Consider the following 17,710-nt stretch of genomic DNA (forward strand, 5'->3'; position numbering starts at 1 on the left):
TCTCAAGTTTCTTGTAGTTCAACTCAGGTCTTGCTGAATGAATGTGTTGTGCATGATCGAGGCTACACAGTGTGACTGAGCAACAAGAGTCGAGTGGGAGTTGTAGTTGTGTGCCAGCTGAAGTGACTTGACAAGACAAAATAGTGCGATTCAGGTTGACGGACAATTCGCTGGAAGAAGTTGGAAGAGTAGGCATCATGAACAGAGGTGGGGTTGGCCGGGAATGAGCAGCAGGAGTAGGCGGTGTGGTTGAGATGTTGGGTTCAGGGTGGGGTCCCTGTGGTGCTTGAAGATCACATGCATTAACGACAGGTGGTGGTACATTATTGTGAACGAGTGCCTTGCAGCCTAGTTTGGAGCAAACGGTGCATTTATGTGCACGACCATATTTGCATGACTGATTCTGTAAGGTGCACGGTGACTGCTGATGTTTGTTCCACAAGCGACACACTTCATTACCACGCTGAGAATTGCCAGGAGGGGGTGTTTTCACTGTTTTGTCAGGGCAGCTGCTTTTGAAATGACCTGGAGAACGGCAGTTGTAGCAAAAAGGTTTTCTTCGGCGTTCATTGGGGACAGGAGGAGTTGGAGTGGTATTGAGGGCGCTGAGTGGGTCTTGCGGTGGTTTGTTGGTACCACTGTGACTTCCTCCAGGGCTAAAGGAACGCTCGATTCGCTTTGCAGCTTCGATGATTTCTGACAGATCTTTGTATTCCTCAGCTTTAAGCACTAAATGTTTCTGAATGTCGGTTTTCGTCTTCGAAATAAACTGTGACATGATGAACTGTGGCGAATTTGTTTCAACGGCTTCTCCGAGCTTGGATAATCGGTGTAAATTGTTCTTGAATCGATAAGCGAAGCAATCGATCGATTCTGTGGCTCGCTGCTTCATTGTGGAAAATTCTGACGCCAACCGACGGCGTTGAACTTCTGGCGGTTCCGCAAAGGATGTTTTTAAGGCTTGTTTCAAGCTATCGAGCTTCTGCTGAGCTGTGGTTTCTTCAGTGAATTTTGACTTCTCCATGGATAAGACTGAATTTGGCCATTCGCCAATGCACGACTGTTGAAGAAGAGCGAGTTTTGTTTCCACTGGTAAATGGGCCGTTTGAACGTCAAATGTTTCCACATATTCGTTTATGTCATCGTGACTGCTGTGGTCGTACCGAAATTGAGGTAGCTGTAGGGCAGGCATTCGGAGAGAAGTGTTCGAAGTTGAAGTCGCTGGACCAGCCGCAGGGGGTCCGCCGCCATGTGCGATTAATGCTTCGGTGAGCTGAGCGATCTGAGCATTGGTGGCTTTTTGTGCCTCGGCCTGTTGCTTTACGACCGCCGTAAGACCTGATACGATGCCTTGAAGCTCTTCTATTGTAGGCATTTCGGTTTTTGGATTCTCCACCAGATATGTAGCGGGTAAAATATAGTCAAAATGTGACTAGAACTTCCATAAACAACCACAACGTGCTTTTACTTTATTCGATCTGACACGTGATACCCGGGCGTTCCAAATATGGGCAGCACTAAAATTACGTCAACAGAAAACGGCTACACCAGGGTCACAACTTGACGATGACTCCTTAAATGGGAGGCCATTCCTTCCAGCAGACCAATATGTTATTGAGCGAGTGTTAAAATAACTGTTAATAACAATAGTAATTTCAATATTGCTTAGTTGTGGTTGTTAGTCAAGTGTGTGGTATCAGTACCAAAAAGTTTTTATGCAAATTGCAGTTGCCTGACGCTGTCACACGCTCCATTTCTTTCAATTGCTCTGTTAACGGTCCAATATTATAAACACAAATAACGCTGCCGAAGCATTTCATTTGAGGGATTTGATGTTGAGAGTCAGGCACACAGTTTTTATTGCTCGAGGTCTTCTAAGGTATGCAATGATAAAGTTAATCGCACGCACGTTTGTACCGGGAAAGGCATAGGTTGCTGTTTAGCTCGTGTGACGCATGTTTGTGTAAATGCGGAACTAGCCAAACTGATTATTCACTCAATATCCGATGTTTTCGATCATGGCGTTTTTACTAGGAGCAGTCAGTCTTACTCTGTTTTCTGTTGCATGTATTACATCGGCTTTTATTGCTCCGAGTTGCCACCTCAAGTTACTTTAACGTTTATCAGCGCGAGAATCAGAGGTAACTTGAAAACTAAACATAAGTCAATCATGTTGTCCTTGTGATATCGATCGACAAAATCAATACATTGTCGCAAGCACACTTATGAAGAGTATAAACTGAAGAAAGCCACGAAAAAAAGTCTGGAAACTAGGCAAACAATTTCATCGTTATTTTTCATTATTTCCAATGTAGCAACTGCAGTGGAGGAAAGCGAAAAGCGAGTTTCAACTAAATCATGCAGAACTCAAACGATTTGGAAAAAGTTATTGACGCACCTCATATATTAATTATAAGCGGGTAGCAAGCTACCTTATTTTTCACATTCACTTACCGAAGAACTCTTTGAATAAAACAAAACTCTATAAATATATCCTTTAGCAAGTGATGCTTGTTTTAGATGTTTCACATATCTGTACAAGTTTCCTCACATCAACCAAAAAAATTACAAAAGAATAGTGCGACTGATATAAAATGCTGAATCATCTTTTCAAATATAATTGTTGCATGTTCAGTCAGATAATTATATGCAAACGTTACTCCTTATATTTCAGCCTAGTAGTTTAAAGTAGCTAGTTGAACTAAACCTTCAGTCACACTAAGCGTTTGCAACCGGTCGACGAAGAAAAAAAAGTGGTCAGTTTTTCATATTCATTTTAACTAATAGTGAGTTGGAAATGAACTGTATGCTCATTCAAGCGAAAGAGGTAAATAATTGATAATAAATCATATGTTTGTCACTTTTTTTTATTGTGATTGAATATTATAATTCACTCCATGCGATATTTTTCTTTTACATTGTGGCGGGTTTTTTCCCTTTGTGAAAGTATTTTATCATACTGCAAAACTGTTTAGAAATGGAAATTTCTGTCTCTGAAGCTTAAAATGTGTGTTACAAAGAGGCTATCTAGAAAATATTATAGTGTTGCTATAAGTTGCTATGATTAAACTGATGAAGGGCTAAGCCCAAATCGTTTTTAACTATATATTTTAACAATATGTCACTTAACGAAAAAGTGCCTCTAGCTCACGGGAAAATATCCGTTAATCAAATATAATTGACTGATTCCACGAAGTTTTTAAACAGAGGTGAAATCTTTCTTTGTTAATTTTAAGCAACAGACTATCGACAAACGCGCCGTCGCCATGAACTTCGTTGGTTGGCACAGTGTTAAATGTTTCTCATACGCGGCAATTTGGAAAAGACGTTTGCATGGTTTCAAATTTAAAAGTGAACTGACAAAATTGGTGAAATGTATGTTATATAGGAGTGCTTTTAAAATACTGTTAAAACACCCTTAAAACAGCCAGACTTGTCGGAAAATAACCTCTTCATTAGTGTTTTTTTGGTGCCTTAGCGAAAAAGATCTGAAACATCTGAACGTTTTAAGTTTATTGTGAAGCACTCTAACATATGTTTCACCATTTTTGTCGATTAATTTGAGTGCTACCCAGCAACTTCGGTTTTCATTCAAGTAAAAATAGGATGAGTTGGTAAAAGGACAATTCCTCATTTTTTGCAGGTATTCCCAGACGCTAACTGATTGAGTCCAGGACTCAAAAAGAGAGATGGCCTTGCAGCCGTTTCGGGAGGAGCAGCTGAACTACTTCAGATTTGCTTTTGTTGTAATAGATGAATTCCCAAAGGCCCTACGTCAGACCTTCAAATCCATGTGGGACAAGAAATTTGGACACCTTCCTGGTTACCAACCCTGGGATGACTCCATTATTGTGAGAAATTTGTTTCTTGGTGAAGAGGGTGGCAAAACCAGAGTTCCCACAAATCTCTCTTATGATGAATGGGATTGTACCGCCTTGTTCCAGGCCACTATCTATGCACGGTCCTTTGCTTTGCATCACGGGACACTCGGTGACTTGTACGTTAAGCCAAGAAGATTACCTCCTGGCAATTTCCATGCATCAGTGGTAAGCCCGGGTGGAAACAATGCGGAAACGTTTGCACTTGCGATTGATCAACTTCGACGTCTACGAAATGCACTTTGTCACTCATCCAGTGCTGGGATTGACAAAGTAATATTTGAAAAGTGGGTGCAACACGCTAAAGATGCATTTAAAGCTCTTGGAGTCAAGACAGAACCTATTGATGACGTTTTGACTGGACCCGACTTCCCTACAGAAAGAGTTCGTGCATTAGAGGAAGACATCATAAAAGAGTTGCAAAGAGAAATCCAGTTTCTGCAGGGAGAAGTGAAAGACGGCTTGCTAGAAGTTAGGCCATATATCGCTCAGTCTACTCAAGAACTACTAGATAGAATGAAGAGAACGGAAATAGAAAGAAAGGAAGAACTCCGCGTTCTTGAGAACCAGTTACGTCAGTTACAAGAGGAGTTTAAAGTGGAGATCAGAAGCACCTTGGAGAAATACAAGGAGTCAACTGAAGTGAATCAAGAAATTACCGAGAGAGGGAGATTAGGTAATAAAAAATCTGACGAGACTCTCGTCTCGCGAGATGAGATTTATGATGGGTTATGTTTTCTTACCGAGGGCTTATAAAAAGTTCAGTTAGGGCAAATGCGTTTGTGTCAGCTCAGCAACCCTTTAAGCAACCAGAATTTATAATCCCAATAAGGCCACTATTCTTAGTTAGGATAACCTATTATCAAAGCAGCTTTTCCCCCTGCTGCTTAATGTATTATACATTGATTTCGTTTTTCATCTTTTGAAGGTGCTAAAGTATCATTACCAAGATCGTGCCTTCCTCCGAAAGTTAAGCACTTTACTGGCCGCCAGGAAGAATGTAAAGAGATACTAAGTCACATGACTTCCGAATCCGATACCCGAATCGTCTCGATCTGGGGCTCACCAGGATTCGGGAAAACTTCGGTTGCAGTAGCAGTTGGACACCATTTTCACAGTCAAGGATTGCCAGTCTATTTCCTCTCATTACGAGGGCTTCAGTCAAAAGCTGATCTCGCATCAAAGCTTCTTAGCATTTTGAGACAGCCCGTCATAAGTGGTCAATCATCTCAGCGTCTGTCTCTTGAAGATGAGCTTTGTAATCTCTTAACAGGAATTTCAGGTTCCTTTCTGCTTATTCTAGACAATGCGGATGAGCTGTTCGCAAGTGGTGTGCCAAAAGTCAAGGAAGAGGTAATCCATCTTCTTGAAGAAATTCTCAGACGAAACGAGAGAGTGAAGATCGCTGTTACCACGAGGGAGTCCTTAGAATTCTTGAATGTGCATTTCCAAGGTCACCACGCAGTAAGAATAAGACCATTGGACAACATTTCTTCCCAAAAGCTGGTACATGACTTACTTCCTAACGCCAGTACTTCTGACAGCCTAAAAATAGCTCAAATATGCGGAAATGTGCCATTATCGATTAAATTGATGTCTAATTTTATTTCTGACGACAATGCTCTGTCTGTCAGTCAATCTTTAGACGACTTCATAAATTCTACAGTCAATATAGCTGAAATTTTGGACAACCCAGATTATCCAAGCAATCTGAGACTACAGTTCCTCTTTGAATCCTCTTTTCAGAGACTCTCTGCACAAGAAAAGGAATCCCTGGTGTCCCTGTGTATTCTTCGAGAGAATTTTGATCAAGGAACTGCTGCAGCTGTTCTGGGTAAAACAGAAATTCAGGCCAAGAAGGTGTTGCAAAGCCTTCAGAGAAAATCTCTTCTTGATTCAAGCTCCGAGTCTGAGACGTTTTCGATGCACACCCTCATCCAATCATTTACAAGAGAAAAGGGAGAACATGAAATGAAAGAAACATTTCTCAAATCGAAATCCCGCTTCTATGAATTTTATGTCTCGTTGTTCGAGAAGCTCAATAACGGTTTTCTTTCAGGCCGTTCAAATTCGGCATATATAGGTTTTTATGAAGAAAAGGAAAGCATTATTCAAAGTTTAACTGAAAGCTGTTATGATGCTGAGACAGCGAGTGGTGTCTTTGATATTTTAGTGAAAGCAGAGCTGTTTCTTGATTCACTGTTTTGGCTATTGAGTGAAGCAGCTAACTTCGAGAAACTTTATGATTCAGCTGTAAAGGCAGCTAATGACCTTGAGAACAGTGTCTTCTACAGACGATTACTTGTTTCCAGGGCGTTCAGTGAGATCGCGTGGGGCACAAGAGGAAAGACAATGCAGCTTCTCTCTGAAGCTAAGCAACTTCAAGCTACGTCTTCCACAGTTACTGCCGGCGAAAAAGGAAAGTGGTTGTGTTATCAAGGCTTCTATCAGCTTGTCACTGCACAAACACAGAATGGAGTCCAATCTTTACAGGAGGCTCTTTCCTTAATGGACAAAAGCGCTGAGGAGACAATTCTTAGAATAATTATTTTCCAAATCCTTGCTGTTTACTACCAGTTCCAAAAATACTCTATCAGCTCAACTTATTTCTACAGCATGGCTCTTCAGGAATGCAGGACTGTACGAGACACCCATGCGCACCTTCTAGTTATTCCAGCAATGCCAAATATCACAATGAGAGCAGAAGAAAGAAAGATAACGCATAGAAGCAATGTCAATACCTTGCTTGACGACCAGCCTCTCCAACTACAAGTAATTTTTCTTGTCAAGGAAGCGACAAGGCATTTCACTCATGTAGACATCGAAAAAACTTTAGCTAACATTACATTCAAAATGCTAAGCGACGTTGAAACAGCACTCACTAAAGGTGTTTCGCTTGGTTTATTTAATTTTTATCGGATTGTTGTTATCATGTTCCAGTCTTTGATGACGAAATCAAAGGACGCAAAAATCGAACTTGCTATAAAAAGGATCAATTTCCACCAAGCAGCACTTGAGCAGTGCAAAAAAGGCAACGAAAGGAATGACAAGATAAACGTTACCCCAAGTTCTGACATGCACAAAGACGCACTGGCAAAGAGCTACTTGGACCTTGGCGCTGCCCAACGTGCCACAAGAGATTTTGTCTCCGCCCTTCAGTCTGAGAAGTGCGCCCTTGACATGAGACTAGAACAGTTTGGAAAAGAACACTCAAGTGTAGCTGACTGTCTCTTTTCACTTGGGGCAACACAATATGCCACAGGAGACTTTGCGTCAGCCTTTCAGTCAACCCAGCGTGCGCTTAACATCAGGCTCAAACTGTTTGGAGAAGAACACCCTAGCACAGCTTATAGTCATTATTTTGTCGGAGCAACACAACATAAGTTAGGTGACTTCAGTTCTGCTCTTCAGTCTAAACAGCGTGCACTTGACATTAGACTGAAACTGTTTGGAGAAGAACACTCAAGCACAGCTGACAGTTACTATTCACTTGCGGTCACACAACAGGAAGTTGGAGACACAACTGCAGCTCTTCAGTCTAAGCAGCGTGCGCTTGATGTAAGACGTAAACTGTTTGGAGAAGAATGCTCAAGCACAGCAAACAGTTACTCTCGACTTGCAGTTAAACAGCACGAGCTTGGCGACTACACTTCGGATCGCACAGAATGGTTGGACATTAATGACTTTGCATGACTTCCAAGCAATGCAGCCCAGGAGTCAACAGTTTCAAAGAATCGGTTGTTTTTCACAATAAGAAAACACATGTCACATCTCCATAACATCCATGATTGTTTTCATAGATTAATTACTTTAATGTCTTTCCATTTTTTTTTTCAACTTATTTCTATTTAAGACGCCGTATTTTTAACAGTTAAGAGACACTTGATTCCAACAGGAGAGGAATTGACCTCCCCTTTGTAAACAAAACTACGTTGGAACAAGTCACGTAAACGTTGGATGTGCATCAGAAAATAGAACTTCAGGAATTAGTAGCAATTATTGTTTCTAGGCGAGCGTACAGAATAGAGATCTAAAAAGACCAAAGTTTCTATTACGAGACCGTCTTATGCATATGACAGACACGTGAGCAAATTAAATGCCCAATTTCTATTCATAAATTTTACAACTTTCTTTATAAGTCAAAATCGCCCTAGGCTTATACCGAATATACAAAATAAACTCTGTAAGTTGTAGTCAAAGGATAAAAGTTTAGCAAAACTGCACTGGCCGGGAATCGAACCCGGGCCTCCCGCGTGGCAGGCGAGAATTCTACCACTGAACCACCAGTGCTTGACTGTGAAAAATCTTTCCATTTCTTGTGCTAAAATTATTCAACCGTCACGTTCGATCATGGGCCCGCCACCTCAGAATATCTAACAAGTGAACTCTGGGCAGAGGACAAAACTACTCAGGGTACGGGGGCAGGGTAGTTTTGTCTTCTGTCCAGATTTCACTCGCCAAATAGTCCAAGATGGCGGACGCAAAAAATAATGTAACACTCGTAGTCGAGCACTGGTGGTTCAGTGGTAGAATTCTCGCCTGCCACGCGGGAGGCCCGGGTTCGATTCCCGGCTAGTGCAACTTTACTTAACTTTTTTCCTTTGTCTACTACTTACAGAACTGATCTCATTTTGGAATCATCCGTGTTATTTTGCGCTTTCCGCCGAACCTTTCCGAAGTGAGCAGTCGCTGTTTTTAATTCTGAAGATCTTCGTAGTTGCCGAATTAAAAATTAAAAGAGCCAAATGTTGTTCTTCAATTCACAGGGCAGAAAAAAGAGTATAATTGATTCGTTGCTTGATAAAATGTTCCCTTGTTAGTTTTTTTTTCGAAGAGAACATTTTTTTAAAGGGGCAACTGGGTTAGAGAGTGACCTCTCGACCTGCAGCTTTACCATTAAGCTATGCCCCTGCCTTATGGCTCAGGTGGAAAACCGTTTGCCACAGCAAAATCAGCCAACTCACATAACGAATTAATTTGCCTTAAACTTCATTTATTATCGATTATGTATACTTACTGAAGATGCTCTGGGTAAACGTAGGTATGAGTGTCTGTATGTTTTCTAGAAATAAACCATATGCTTATTACGAGAACCCCGATATCATGATAATGAACTCCTTTACAAGGATGTCCCGGGATGACGAACAATATTCGCCAGCCCTGCTAAAGTTCCTAACAGTACATTGTTCTCAAACAGCACCCTGGTACAACGATACGAACCCCTGTCATAACTTATTTCTTTTGATATCAGCCATGACATGCATTATTAACAACAGCAGCAAAAACTGTATCTATAGTACTTCCATCGATTTCAAAACTGGTACAGTCTTTAGCATGAACCATAGCTTCTAACTATTGATCAACTTATTGCGTAGTACACTTTTCAAACGACTTAATTTACGAATAGAAAACCTTCAACATAACTCAAATATTTGTCTGTCACTGACTACTATCAAACGTTTTAAACAACGTTTGTTTGAAACTTATTAAGACGTTTCGGCCGAGAATCTTCGGCCTTCCTCGGTTTTGAAAAAAGCCAACGGCTTACAACGGTTAACAACATTTGTAACCGTTGTAAGCCGTTGGCTTTTTTCAAAACCGAGGAAGGCCAAAGATTCTCGGCCGAAACGTCTTAATAAGTTTCAAACAAACGTTGTTTAAAACGTTTGATAATAGTCAGTGACAGACAAATATTTGAGTTATGAATATTCCTGACTGCAATTTCAGTGTTTAACCTTCAACATGATGTTTACTTTTGTTTCAAAACTGCCCTAAGCCTATCAGAATTTGCTGGCAGCCTGGAGAGTTATTTTTCAACTCCACCTCTTCTGTTTTGACGACATTTGCGTTATTGTGTTGCTCACTGGTAACATGTTGTACTGCCGGCATCAATGATATGCAGAACGGTAAGCAAAACATCGGACTTGTCATGAAAAAGAAACCTATATAGACCTCGCTACTCAAGGAATTGCTAAATATGCGAAATGAAGCCATTTCCAGTTACGTCAATGCACACAGATGCTTAGAACATTTGCTAATGAGATCGTCAGAAAGCTTAAGCCTAGTTGACACCCAAAGGATTTTCGTCTTGTTCTTGTTGTCGCAGGCGTGCTCGGCCCGGGGGATGACGCCATGATAGCCTGGCTGTTTTGATCTGATGTGGTATCTGTGTGAGTATTTTCGTAGACGAGACGATATGATTCACTTGTGTGACTCCTCCGAGAATGCATGCTGAAGTCATGTGGATCACTTGCATCGTCTACGAGATGATAGGCCCACACCAGAAACACTCGGGTTGTCACCTGCAGAAAAAAATGGACTTTTATCTGCAGATGTGGTAAAAAAGATACATACTTTGCAATACTTTCACTTTCCCAACTGTCGTAAAAAAGAACGAAAACAAACTTCATCAAAAATACATTGCCAGGGTGCAGTTGCTGTTATGGTCGGGAGTCTGAATCGGGAGGCACCACAATCACATTACATTTTAACATATTTCTTGATTTCTAGACCAGCTTTTATTAGATAATTAGATTAGTATGTTCAGTATTAAATTTTATATTCTTATTTGTTATTTTACACAATTTTAAATACTTTTTGACTGTCTTTTTTAGTATATAATTATTAGGTGTCTCCAAATTAGTATGGGATTTTCCCAAGCTATGTGGTTTTGACACATTAATAAAGTTTCTATCCATATTGCTTACAAAAGAGTTTGAGTAAAATATGTTTACAAGTGTAAGATATTCCTTCTTTCTATGTTTTGTACAATTTAATGAATGTTCTTGTACTGAAAGCTAGTAAGACAAATTAGAAATAAAATTTGTTAAAGTGTTAATCCATTAAAGATTCGATTTCTCTATTCTATTCTCGCCCAAGATGCCCTGGTACATTATAAACTCGCCAATTTATAATAGTACGTCCTTTTCACACTGCAACAAAAATATCAACATATAAGGACTTACATTAAACTGTATGTCCTGTAGATCTTTTGTATCCCTTGGACGGTGAAAACGAAGTGTTGTTATCCCGTCATGCACTGTTGCCCTGTCTACAGTGTAGCTTTGCTTCAAGTCCAATACTGGCGTCATTAGCCCCACAGTAAAGAAATCCTGGTAAAAATAAAACGGGTTGTTAATCAATTTGTCATGCAATCTGTGAAAAAAACGTCTGCATATTTTATGTGCCGGGGTTTAATTTGTATAGTGGACTGTCGATTAGGTATGAAGTGATTTCGCAAAACAAGTCATTCGGGCTCTGTAAAGATTACATTTTAAACTTTTGATAAACACTTATATGGCTCATGACTGTGTTACGTCTTTTCTTACCGAAAAGGACTACATCACCTTCAAAGATGTTGTTTTGATCAATTATTATTATAACTTGCAAAACGAAGTTGACCGTGAATTAACTTACGTTAAAGTATGACCTTCCAGCTCTCGTCTGACCACCAATAACAACGTCGTAGTTGCTCATATTCTCTGGTGTAAACGTGAAACCAAACCCAACCCAACCTTCCGTCTTCACATTAACTTCAAAGTGCAACTCATCGCGGGCTGTGTTGTACATCCACGACACATTAAAGTTACCATTATCGAACGATAAGCTTGTGGTATATCCATCCATTCCATGACAAAAACAAGCCACAAATAATACCACTAATGAAACCTTGTATGACATTCTTTACAAAGCAAGTCGCAAATTTAGTCCATGGAATCTTTTGCTGTACTTTATCTCACAAGATACGAGCGATTGATTCATTTAATTAAAATAGTAAGCATTTCAAGTGACTGTTTACTCATTATATGAATTATCAGTAGATCAATATTTCAATAACCACCATCGCGGTTAGGATATTGACATATTGGACAATTCTAGTTCATTAATATCCCATTCCACGCACGCTCTCTTTCGACAAAAGCTTCCTTGCGTGTTGCTTGCCTGATTCGTCAATTTAATACTTTAAATTTTGCCTTAAATGGACGGAACCATTGGAAGCGATTACGATTTTCCTGCCTTAGGCATTTAAATTAGTTTGCCTGAAAATTGGGTAAACAACCAGGATAAGCGAAGTTCTAAAACACAAAAAAGCACCACAAAAGGCGATTCGGACTTTTTTAAGATCGGAGATTTCTAAAGATAGCGATGCTAGCAATGAAGTGGAAATCTCGGCAATTTGAAAATGCGCAAAAGTCAAAGAGTCTCTCAAAAACTATGGAAACAACTTTAAAAATCGCTCAAATAGCCACAAAGATTAACTAGATATAGAACAAGCACAATATCTTGTCAATATATTGAGTTAAGCTTGATCCCTTTTCGATAACAATTTCGTTTTGCATTTTACGTAGACGTTTCTCGACTGAGGATGTTTCGAATTATCCTTTTCGTTTTCATAGCACTCTCAAAGTCTTTCGCGGTTCTTCAAAGCGACGTCAACCATAATTGTGATTATCTCGATCAAGAAAAGGCATTCAAAGTGTGTTGGGGTTACAATGAAAGCACCGATATCGTCAATTTTGCTTTGGAGGTCAAAACGCTTGGATGGGTTGGATTCGGGTTTGCTCTCAAAATCCACAGAATGCAAAACTACGATGTGATTGTTGGGAAGATTCAGAATGGAAGAGAGTCACTTACGGTAAATCTTTATAAGTCTTTGTCATTGCGACTTTAGATTAAATATCTATGTTTTTTTCTTGTTGTTGCTGTCCGCACGTATTATAATGTCTGACAGTAATTACATCAGGTGATATTCAGGCATTTATTTATTTCGACTTAAAATGTACATTGACAATTACTTTTTCACCCTCAACGCCAGCTCAGTTTACTTTTTCGCGCTCTATGATTCTAATCTGATAAACAGGTTTCATTGTCAGGTAAAACTGGTGTAAGTGACGATACGCTGTTAGATTAAAAAGCAATTGTTTTCACCAACTGAACAAATTGCAGCCGCTTATATTGAGGATGTTAAATTGAACAAATTCAGTTACTGGTGATTCATGGCACTTATTATTACTATTCCTTTTAGAGTCTGGTGTCACGCAGCTACAGAATATATATAACTAAGTCTTTTTTGATAAAAGCTGATTTAAAGTAGCTATTTTACGGGGATTTTGCAGATTTTTGGTCTGAACTGTTTTGAAATAAGTGGTAGGCAACGTTGTAGGCAATTTAACAAATTAAGAAACATTATCTTTGAACATCTAAAGGAAGATACTACGGCTATGGCATATCGATTTTTGAAGACGCGCGAAAACAACTTGAAAAAGTGAGCTTTACTTTTTAGAGTTGCAATCCATTTCCATCCGAGCCAACCGCAGCCAAACTCGTTAGCAGTTTCAGTTCTCTAATATAGCAATTTTGAATAAAAATGGACTCCCGGAAATGGACTATTACATACAAATATACATTTTGGCTGTTAAAAAACTGGTAAAATCCGTGACATAGTCCCTTTGACCGATAAAATCTGCTTTGACAAGCAAGTTAAAAAACCCAGTTACACCTTTATTTTCCAGGATCGTTTCACTACTGGATACAAAGAACCTTTAGCTGACCTTGAGCAGGATTGTACGTTAACTGCCTCTAATGAAAGCGATGGGAAAACCTTTCTTGAATTTCACAGGAAAAGAGACACAGGGGATAGCAACGACATTGAAATTAAGGTAAAACTTCACTTTTTTAAACATTTTACCATGAGACAAGAAGATGTTTTCAAGAAAATCGCGGATTTCCAGTGATGTGGACAGGTGCTATGTTTATTTTTAAATATTAGCATTTATAAAATGTTCGAGGACTTGCGTACGCTACGATTGGTCAGTTTGAGTTCTAATATCTCGATATAGCACTATGCCTGTATCACGCACCGATTTTGGAGCATTTTATTAAAGAATTAGTAATACATACGCAATTGTTAAGAACAATCGAGAAGTGCTGTGGTTTTACCATTTACAAGATTGTTCCATTGAGGATTGATCCACAATGGAACTTGGGCGTAGAAATCGAGCAGCAAGCCATGGAAAGCAATTGAAAATATAAAAAAAAAAATCAGCGGGACTGTTTTATGACCGAACTAAACATTACCCCACCCTCCCCACACTTCGTTACGTTCTGCACCGGACAGCTTCAAGAATGAGAGCCAAAAACTCAGGTCACATCCAAGCTCATCACATTGCCCTAATCAAGGGTAGGGTGAAGATCGTCCTCTCCAGGTCATGTCAAAGCACGCCTCTAATACCTTCTTTGCAGTTTTAATTTATTATTTCCAAGAGCTTCAAACTTGCGCGTGTTAGCATTGCACTACGCTATCACCTGCACCAAAAAAAAAAAAAAATTTCCAAGAGCTTCAAACTTGTAGCAATATGAGCCATAAGTGAGTGGAGAAATGTTTTGGTAACCTAGCAACTGCATTTATGATTTGGGTAACCTTGCCAACTAATAACCTATATAGGGTATATAGGTTATTTTAAGAAAATTGACACGATTCTCACCGTGGTTAGGTTCTGTCTATTTATTCTGTCATCTATTCCTTCATGGGAAAGCTAGAACCCACAAAGATAACCAGGCTGTGAGGCTTTATAGAGCAGTTGGTGCAAATGCCTCAGTGTATATACCTTATTGAAGAATCGTTGATCCGTGAAAAGCATAAACCGCGAACGATGCGACCCAAATTTTTTCTGGGAAATCGGAAAAATAATTATTTTTTTTAAAAAAAAAAATATTATAATAAGAAAGGTCCGAAATAAATCGTGCCCAAAAGGATCAAAAAAAAAAAAAATTTTTTTTTTTTAAAAAAAAGAAATTATTTTATTTTTATATTTTTTTTTTCCCAAATATTTTTTTGTTTTTTTTTTTTTTTTTTTTTTTTTTTTTTTTTGGTTTTTTTTTTTTTATACACTGAGGCATTTGCACGAGCGCCTGGGCGAGCACAACAACAAGTCATCTTCCATTGGCAAGCACTATAGAGACAAACACTGTATTGTCCGGAAAGACCTTGACAACAGTTTTATGTCATCAAGAAGTGCGCATGCAAGAATAAGTTTGATTGTTTAGAGCATGAAATGCTACTAATCAGAGAATTGTCACCATCTCTAAATGTCCAATCAGAATCAATCCGAGCCAAACTATTTGCGTGACATTGCATATTTTATTATGTTAATCTTAAGCGAACTTTTTCTGACAGGTTATTTTTTGGCTCCTTCTTGGTGTAGAAGCACAGGACACGTCACAATAGAAGACATAGAACACTGCCTCGCAAACCTTTTTTTTTTATTGTATTCCTCGTTCTTTTGTCCTTTTGTTCTCTATTGTTAAAGGTGAACTGTGTCTTCTACACGAAGTAAGAGCCTATTCTTTTCATTTTTTGTGAACTTGATAATGGAGTCATGACGACTCCGAAACGTCGTTCGTTATTATCGTTTATTTTTACTTGCCTAGTGTATATCTAAACCTTTGCTTATAAGGATTCAAAATAATTTCATTTATAATTCAGCTTATCATTTTGTCTAACTGTTTCAGCCAGGACCCATGCTTCTAGTCTACGCATACCACAGCCTGGACTATCCATCGCCTTACAAAACAAAACACGAAAAGCAAGGTTTCAAAATAGTCACCTTGATTCCAGCAGACACTAGCAAACCAGAGCCGGAACCAACCTCTAAAGTCACTGAAAACAGCATCACAGCACACCAAAGCAGCCAGACAAAACCCACAGCAAATGTCGCCACCTCAGCGGCCATTCCAAGTAGCCAAACGTTACTTACAGCAATAGTCTCTACCTCAGCTGCGGTATACGCGAGTTTGTCTGTGATTGGTAATGGTAGTGATCCTAACAACAGCATCACGGCACACCAAAGCAGTCAGACGTTACCCACAGCAAAAGTCTCCACCTCAGCTGCGGTACATCCGGGTTCATCTGTCAATAACACAGATGTTGATCGTATGCCGAGAGAACAGAGTCCTGCATCGTCAAATGCTCATGCGTCAATTTACTTTACTCTCGTGTTTTCGTTTTTTAATCTTATTTTTGCTGCTTCGACATGTTGTTTTTTCTCTGTGTAATTTAAATTTGTTATGGCTTCCCATTTTAACATTTCAAAGCTCTTTTTTCACCGACTAAACAGTGCTTAATTAAACAGAGTTAAAGTGAGACTTCAAATTGTTGTGTACACTTTGTTTGTTTGACCTGGTTTTGTCTAAGTGGTTCCAACTGGCCTACAATTCCGGCCCTTATCCCGGTATCCGCAGCATGAAATGACTAGAAGGTACTGATTTGAAAACGGTATCCAGTTATACACCTGAGAGGGTGGGAAAAGGAGCTGTGAGAGTTTTAAGTGTCTTGCCCTGGAACACAATACAACAACCCAGGACAACGCTCGAACGCGGGCCGCTCAATCCAGAGTCCAGCTTGCCAACTAACCATTGCCCCCCTCGCGTCCTACGTTTGTAAAAAATAACGGAAATGCCGGCGAACTAATTTAAACTAGAAATAACTGGACTAGGTTGCCCCCGTTTTGGTTTTTTTGTTTTTTTTTTTTTTTTTTTTTTTTTATTTTTTTTTGAATTTTTTTTTTTTTTTATTTTTTTTTTTTGGTAAATTTTTTATTAATTTTTTTTTTTTTTTTTTTTTTTGTGGGGGGTCTCACTATTAAAAAAAAAAAATTTAAAAAAAAAAAAAATTTAAATTTTGCCCTTTTTTATTGGGGGGCCCGAAAAAAAAAAAAAAAAAAAAAAATAATATTAAAAAAAAATTTTTTTTTTTTTTTTTTTTTTTTGGGGGGGAATCATTTAGCCGTAACTTATTTCCGGTATTCTGTTGTCAAAAACAATTTCTTGATCATAATACAGTTGCTTCTTATATTCATTTTGCTACTTTGTGCTGTCCATTCTATTACATGTGTTATATTATTTCTACCCTTGTTTATTTCTGCTTTGTTTAGCTCATTTAGCCTTGAATGAATTAAATGGGTATCCACTGTGTTTAGGAAAAATGCTCCTAGATTGAACAGAAGTATTTTTTCAGTTTATCAGGGGTTGCAAATTAAAAAGAAACTAACAGTCTAGTTTGTAAAAAAATCAAACTTTTCGGCAACGGATATAACCAAAATGGATTACATGGTATTTTCTGGCTTTCCAATTTACATTTCGCACTAAAAGATCTTTCCCAAGTTGCACTTTTCAACTTAAAACTCCCAAAATAGGCTATTCAGCAAAAAAAGTTAGATATTGCACTGGCCGGGAATCGAAACCGGGCCTCCCGCGTGGCAGGCGAGAATTCTACCACTGAACCACCAGTGCTTGCCGAAATACTCTGGTACGATAACAAAGCTTAATCTGAGTGCAACAAGTGTTCAGTGTTCAGTAAGTTAAGTGTTCAGTATGAGTATCATTCATTCCTACTATAACCAATTCCTGTATATTTTATGGGTATAAAATATACTGTGTTCTTCCAAATTTTGGTATTTTGCATGATTTTGAAGTAACATGCCGTGATTTTGGGTATCATCGGCTGGGTATATGTTTTCAGACTCTGGAAGCAGAGTTGGACAAAAATGGAAGAAATTTTCTGATGCTAGTCATAAAGATTGAAAAGGGAATTTAATTATTGAGAATATTTAGTTGGAAATAATGCGATTCGTCGACATTTTACAAAATGAGCCTTCATCCATAGCGTGACAAATAGGGCGTGACACAGAGAGCGTGACAAACCTCACAACCATGCTCTTTTATGCAAATTATCCACGTGTGTTGTGTGTGGCGGCGGGAAGCTTTCGGCAAATTCAAGACGTCGACCATTCAAGTGGTTTGCTGCAAATAACCTGACTATAAAACAGGCTTCT

At 39.0% G+C, this 17,710-nt stretch overlaps 3 protein-coding genes and 3 non-coding genes across 7 annotated transcripts; 3 read left to right on the forward strand and 3 right to left on the reverse strand.

The window, feature by feature from the left end:
* The first annotated feature begins 1,761 nt into the window (after positions 1 to 1,761).
* LOC144661221 (uncharacterized) lies at positions 1,762 to 7,677 on the forward strand. The gene is made up of 3 exons (XM_078521916.1): positions 1,762 to 1,879; positions 3,644 to 4,554; positions 4,807 to 7,677. Exons 2-3 carry the CDS (start codon positions 3,690 to 3,692, stop codon positions 7,569 to 7,571), a joined length of 3,630 nt encoding a protein of 1,209 aa, XP_078378042.1. The 5' UTR covers positions 1,762 to 1,879; positions 3,644 to 3,689; the 3' UTR covers positions 7,572 to 7,677.
* Positions 7,678 to 8,097: 420 nt separating this feature from the next.
* Positions 8,098 to 8,168, reverse strand: Trnag-gcc (transfer RNA glycine (anticodon GCC)). Its single transcript has one exon. It is a non-coding gene; the product is annotated as a tRNA-Gly (tRNA).
* Positions 8,169 to 8,177: 9 nt separating this feature from the next.
* LOC144661223 (DBH-like monooxygenase protein 2 homolog) lies at positions 8,178 to 11,688 on the reverse strand. Of its 2 annotated transcripts, XR_013572238.1 has the most exons (4): positions 11,295 to 11,688; positions 10,844 to 10,990; positions 9,614 to 10,180; positions 8,178 to 9,290 (listed from the first exon to the last, which is right to left on the reverse strand). XR_013572238.1 is itself a non-coding variant. In XM_078521918.1 (3 exons), exons 1-3 carry the CDS (start codon positions 11,556 to 11,558, stop codon positions 9,884 to 9,886), a joined length of 708 nt encoding a protein of 235 aa, XP_078378044.1. In that variant the 5' UTR covers positions 11,559 to 11,688; the 3' UTR covers positions 8,949 to 9,883. The 2 variants fall into 2 exon arrangements, 1 of the variants encoding a protein (XP_078378044.1); XM_078521918.1 differs by having other exon boundaries at positions 8,949 to 10,180.
* Trnag-gcc (transfer RNA glycine (anticodon GCC)) lies at positions 8,388 to 8,458 on the forward strand. The gene has a single exon. It is a non-coding gene; the product is annotated as a tRNA-Gly (tRNA).
* Positions 11,689 to 12,120: 432 nt separating the features above from the next.
* On the forward strand, positions 12,121 to 16,020 carry LOC144661222 (uncharacterized). The gene is made up of 3 exons (XM_078521917.1): positions 12,121 to 12,513; positions 13,391 to 13,537; positions 15,390 to 16,020. Exons 1-3 carry the CDS (start codon positions 12,244 to 12,246, stop codon positions 15,930 to 15,932), a joined length of 960 nt encoding a protein of 319 aa, XP_078378043.1. The 5' UTR covers positions 12,121 to 12,243; the 3' UTR covers positions 15,933 to 16,020.
* Positions 16,021 to 17,097: 1,077 nt separating this feature from the next.
* On the reverse strand, positions 17,098 to 17,168 carry Trnag-gcc (transfer RNA glycine (anticodon GCC)). The gene has a single exon. It is a non-coding gene; the product is annotated as a tRNA-Gly (tRNA).
* Between the last annotated feature and the right edge of the window lie 542 nt (positions 17,169 to 17,710).

Source organism: Oculina patagonica, chromosome 7 (genome assembly GCF_052425735.1).
Source record: "Oculina patagonica isolate OP01 chromosome 7, crgOcupat, whole genome shotgun sequence".
NCBI classification, from domain to species: Eukaryota; Metazoa; Cnidaria; class Anthozoa; order Scleractinia; family Oculinidae; genus Oculina; species Oculina patagonica.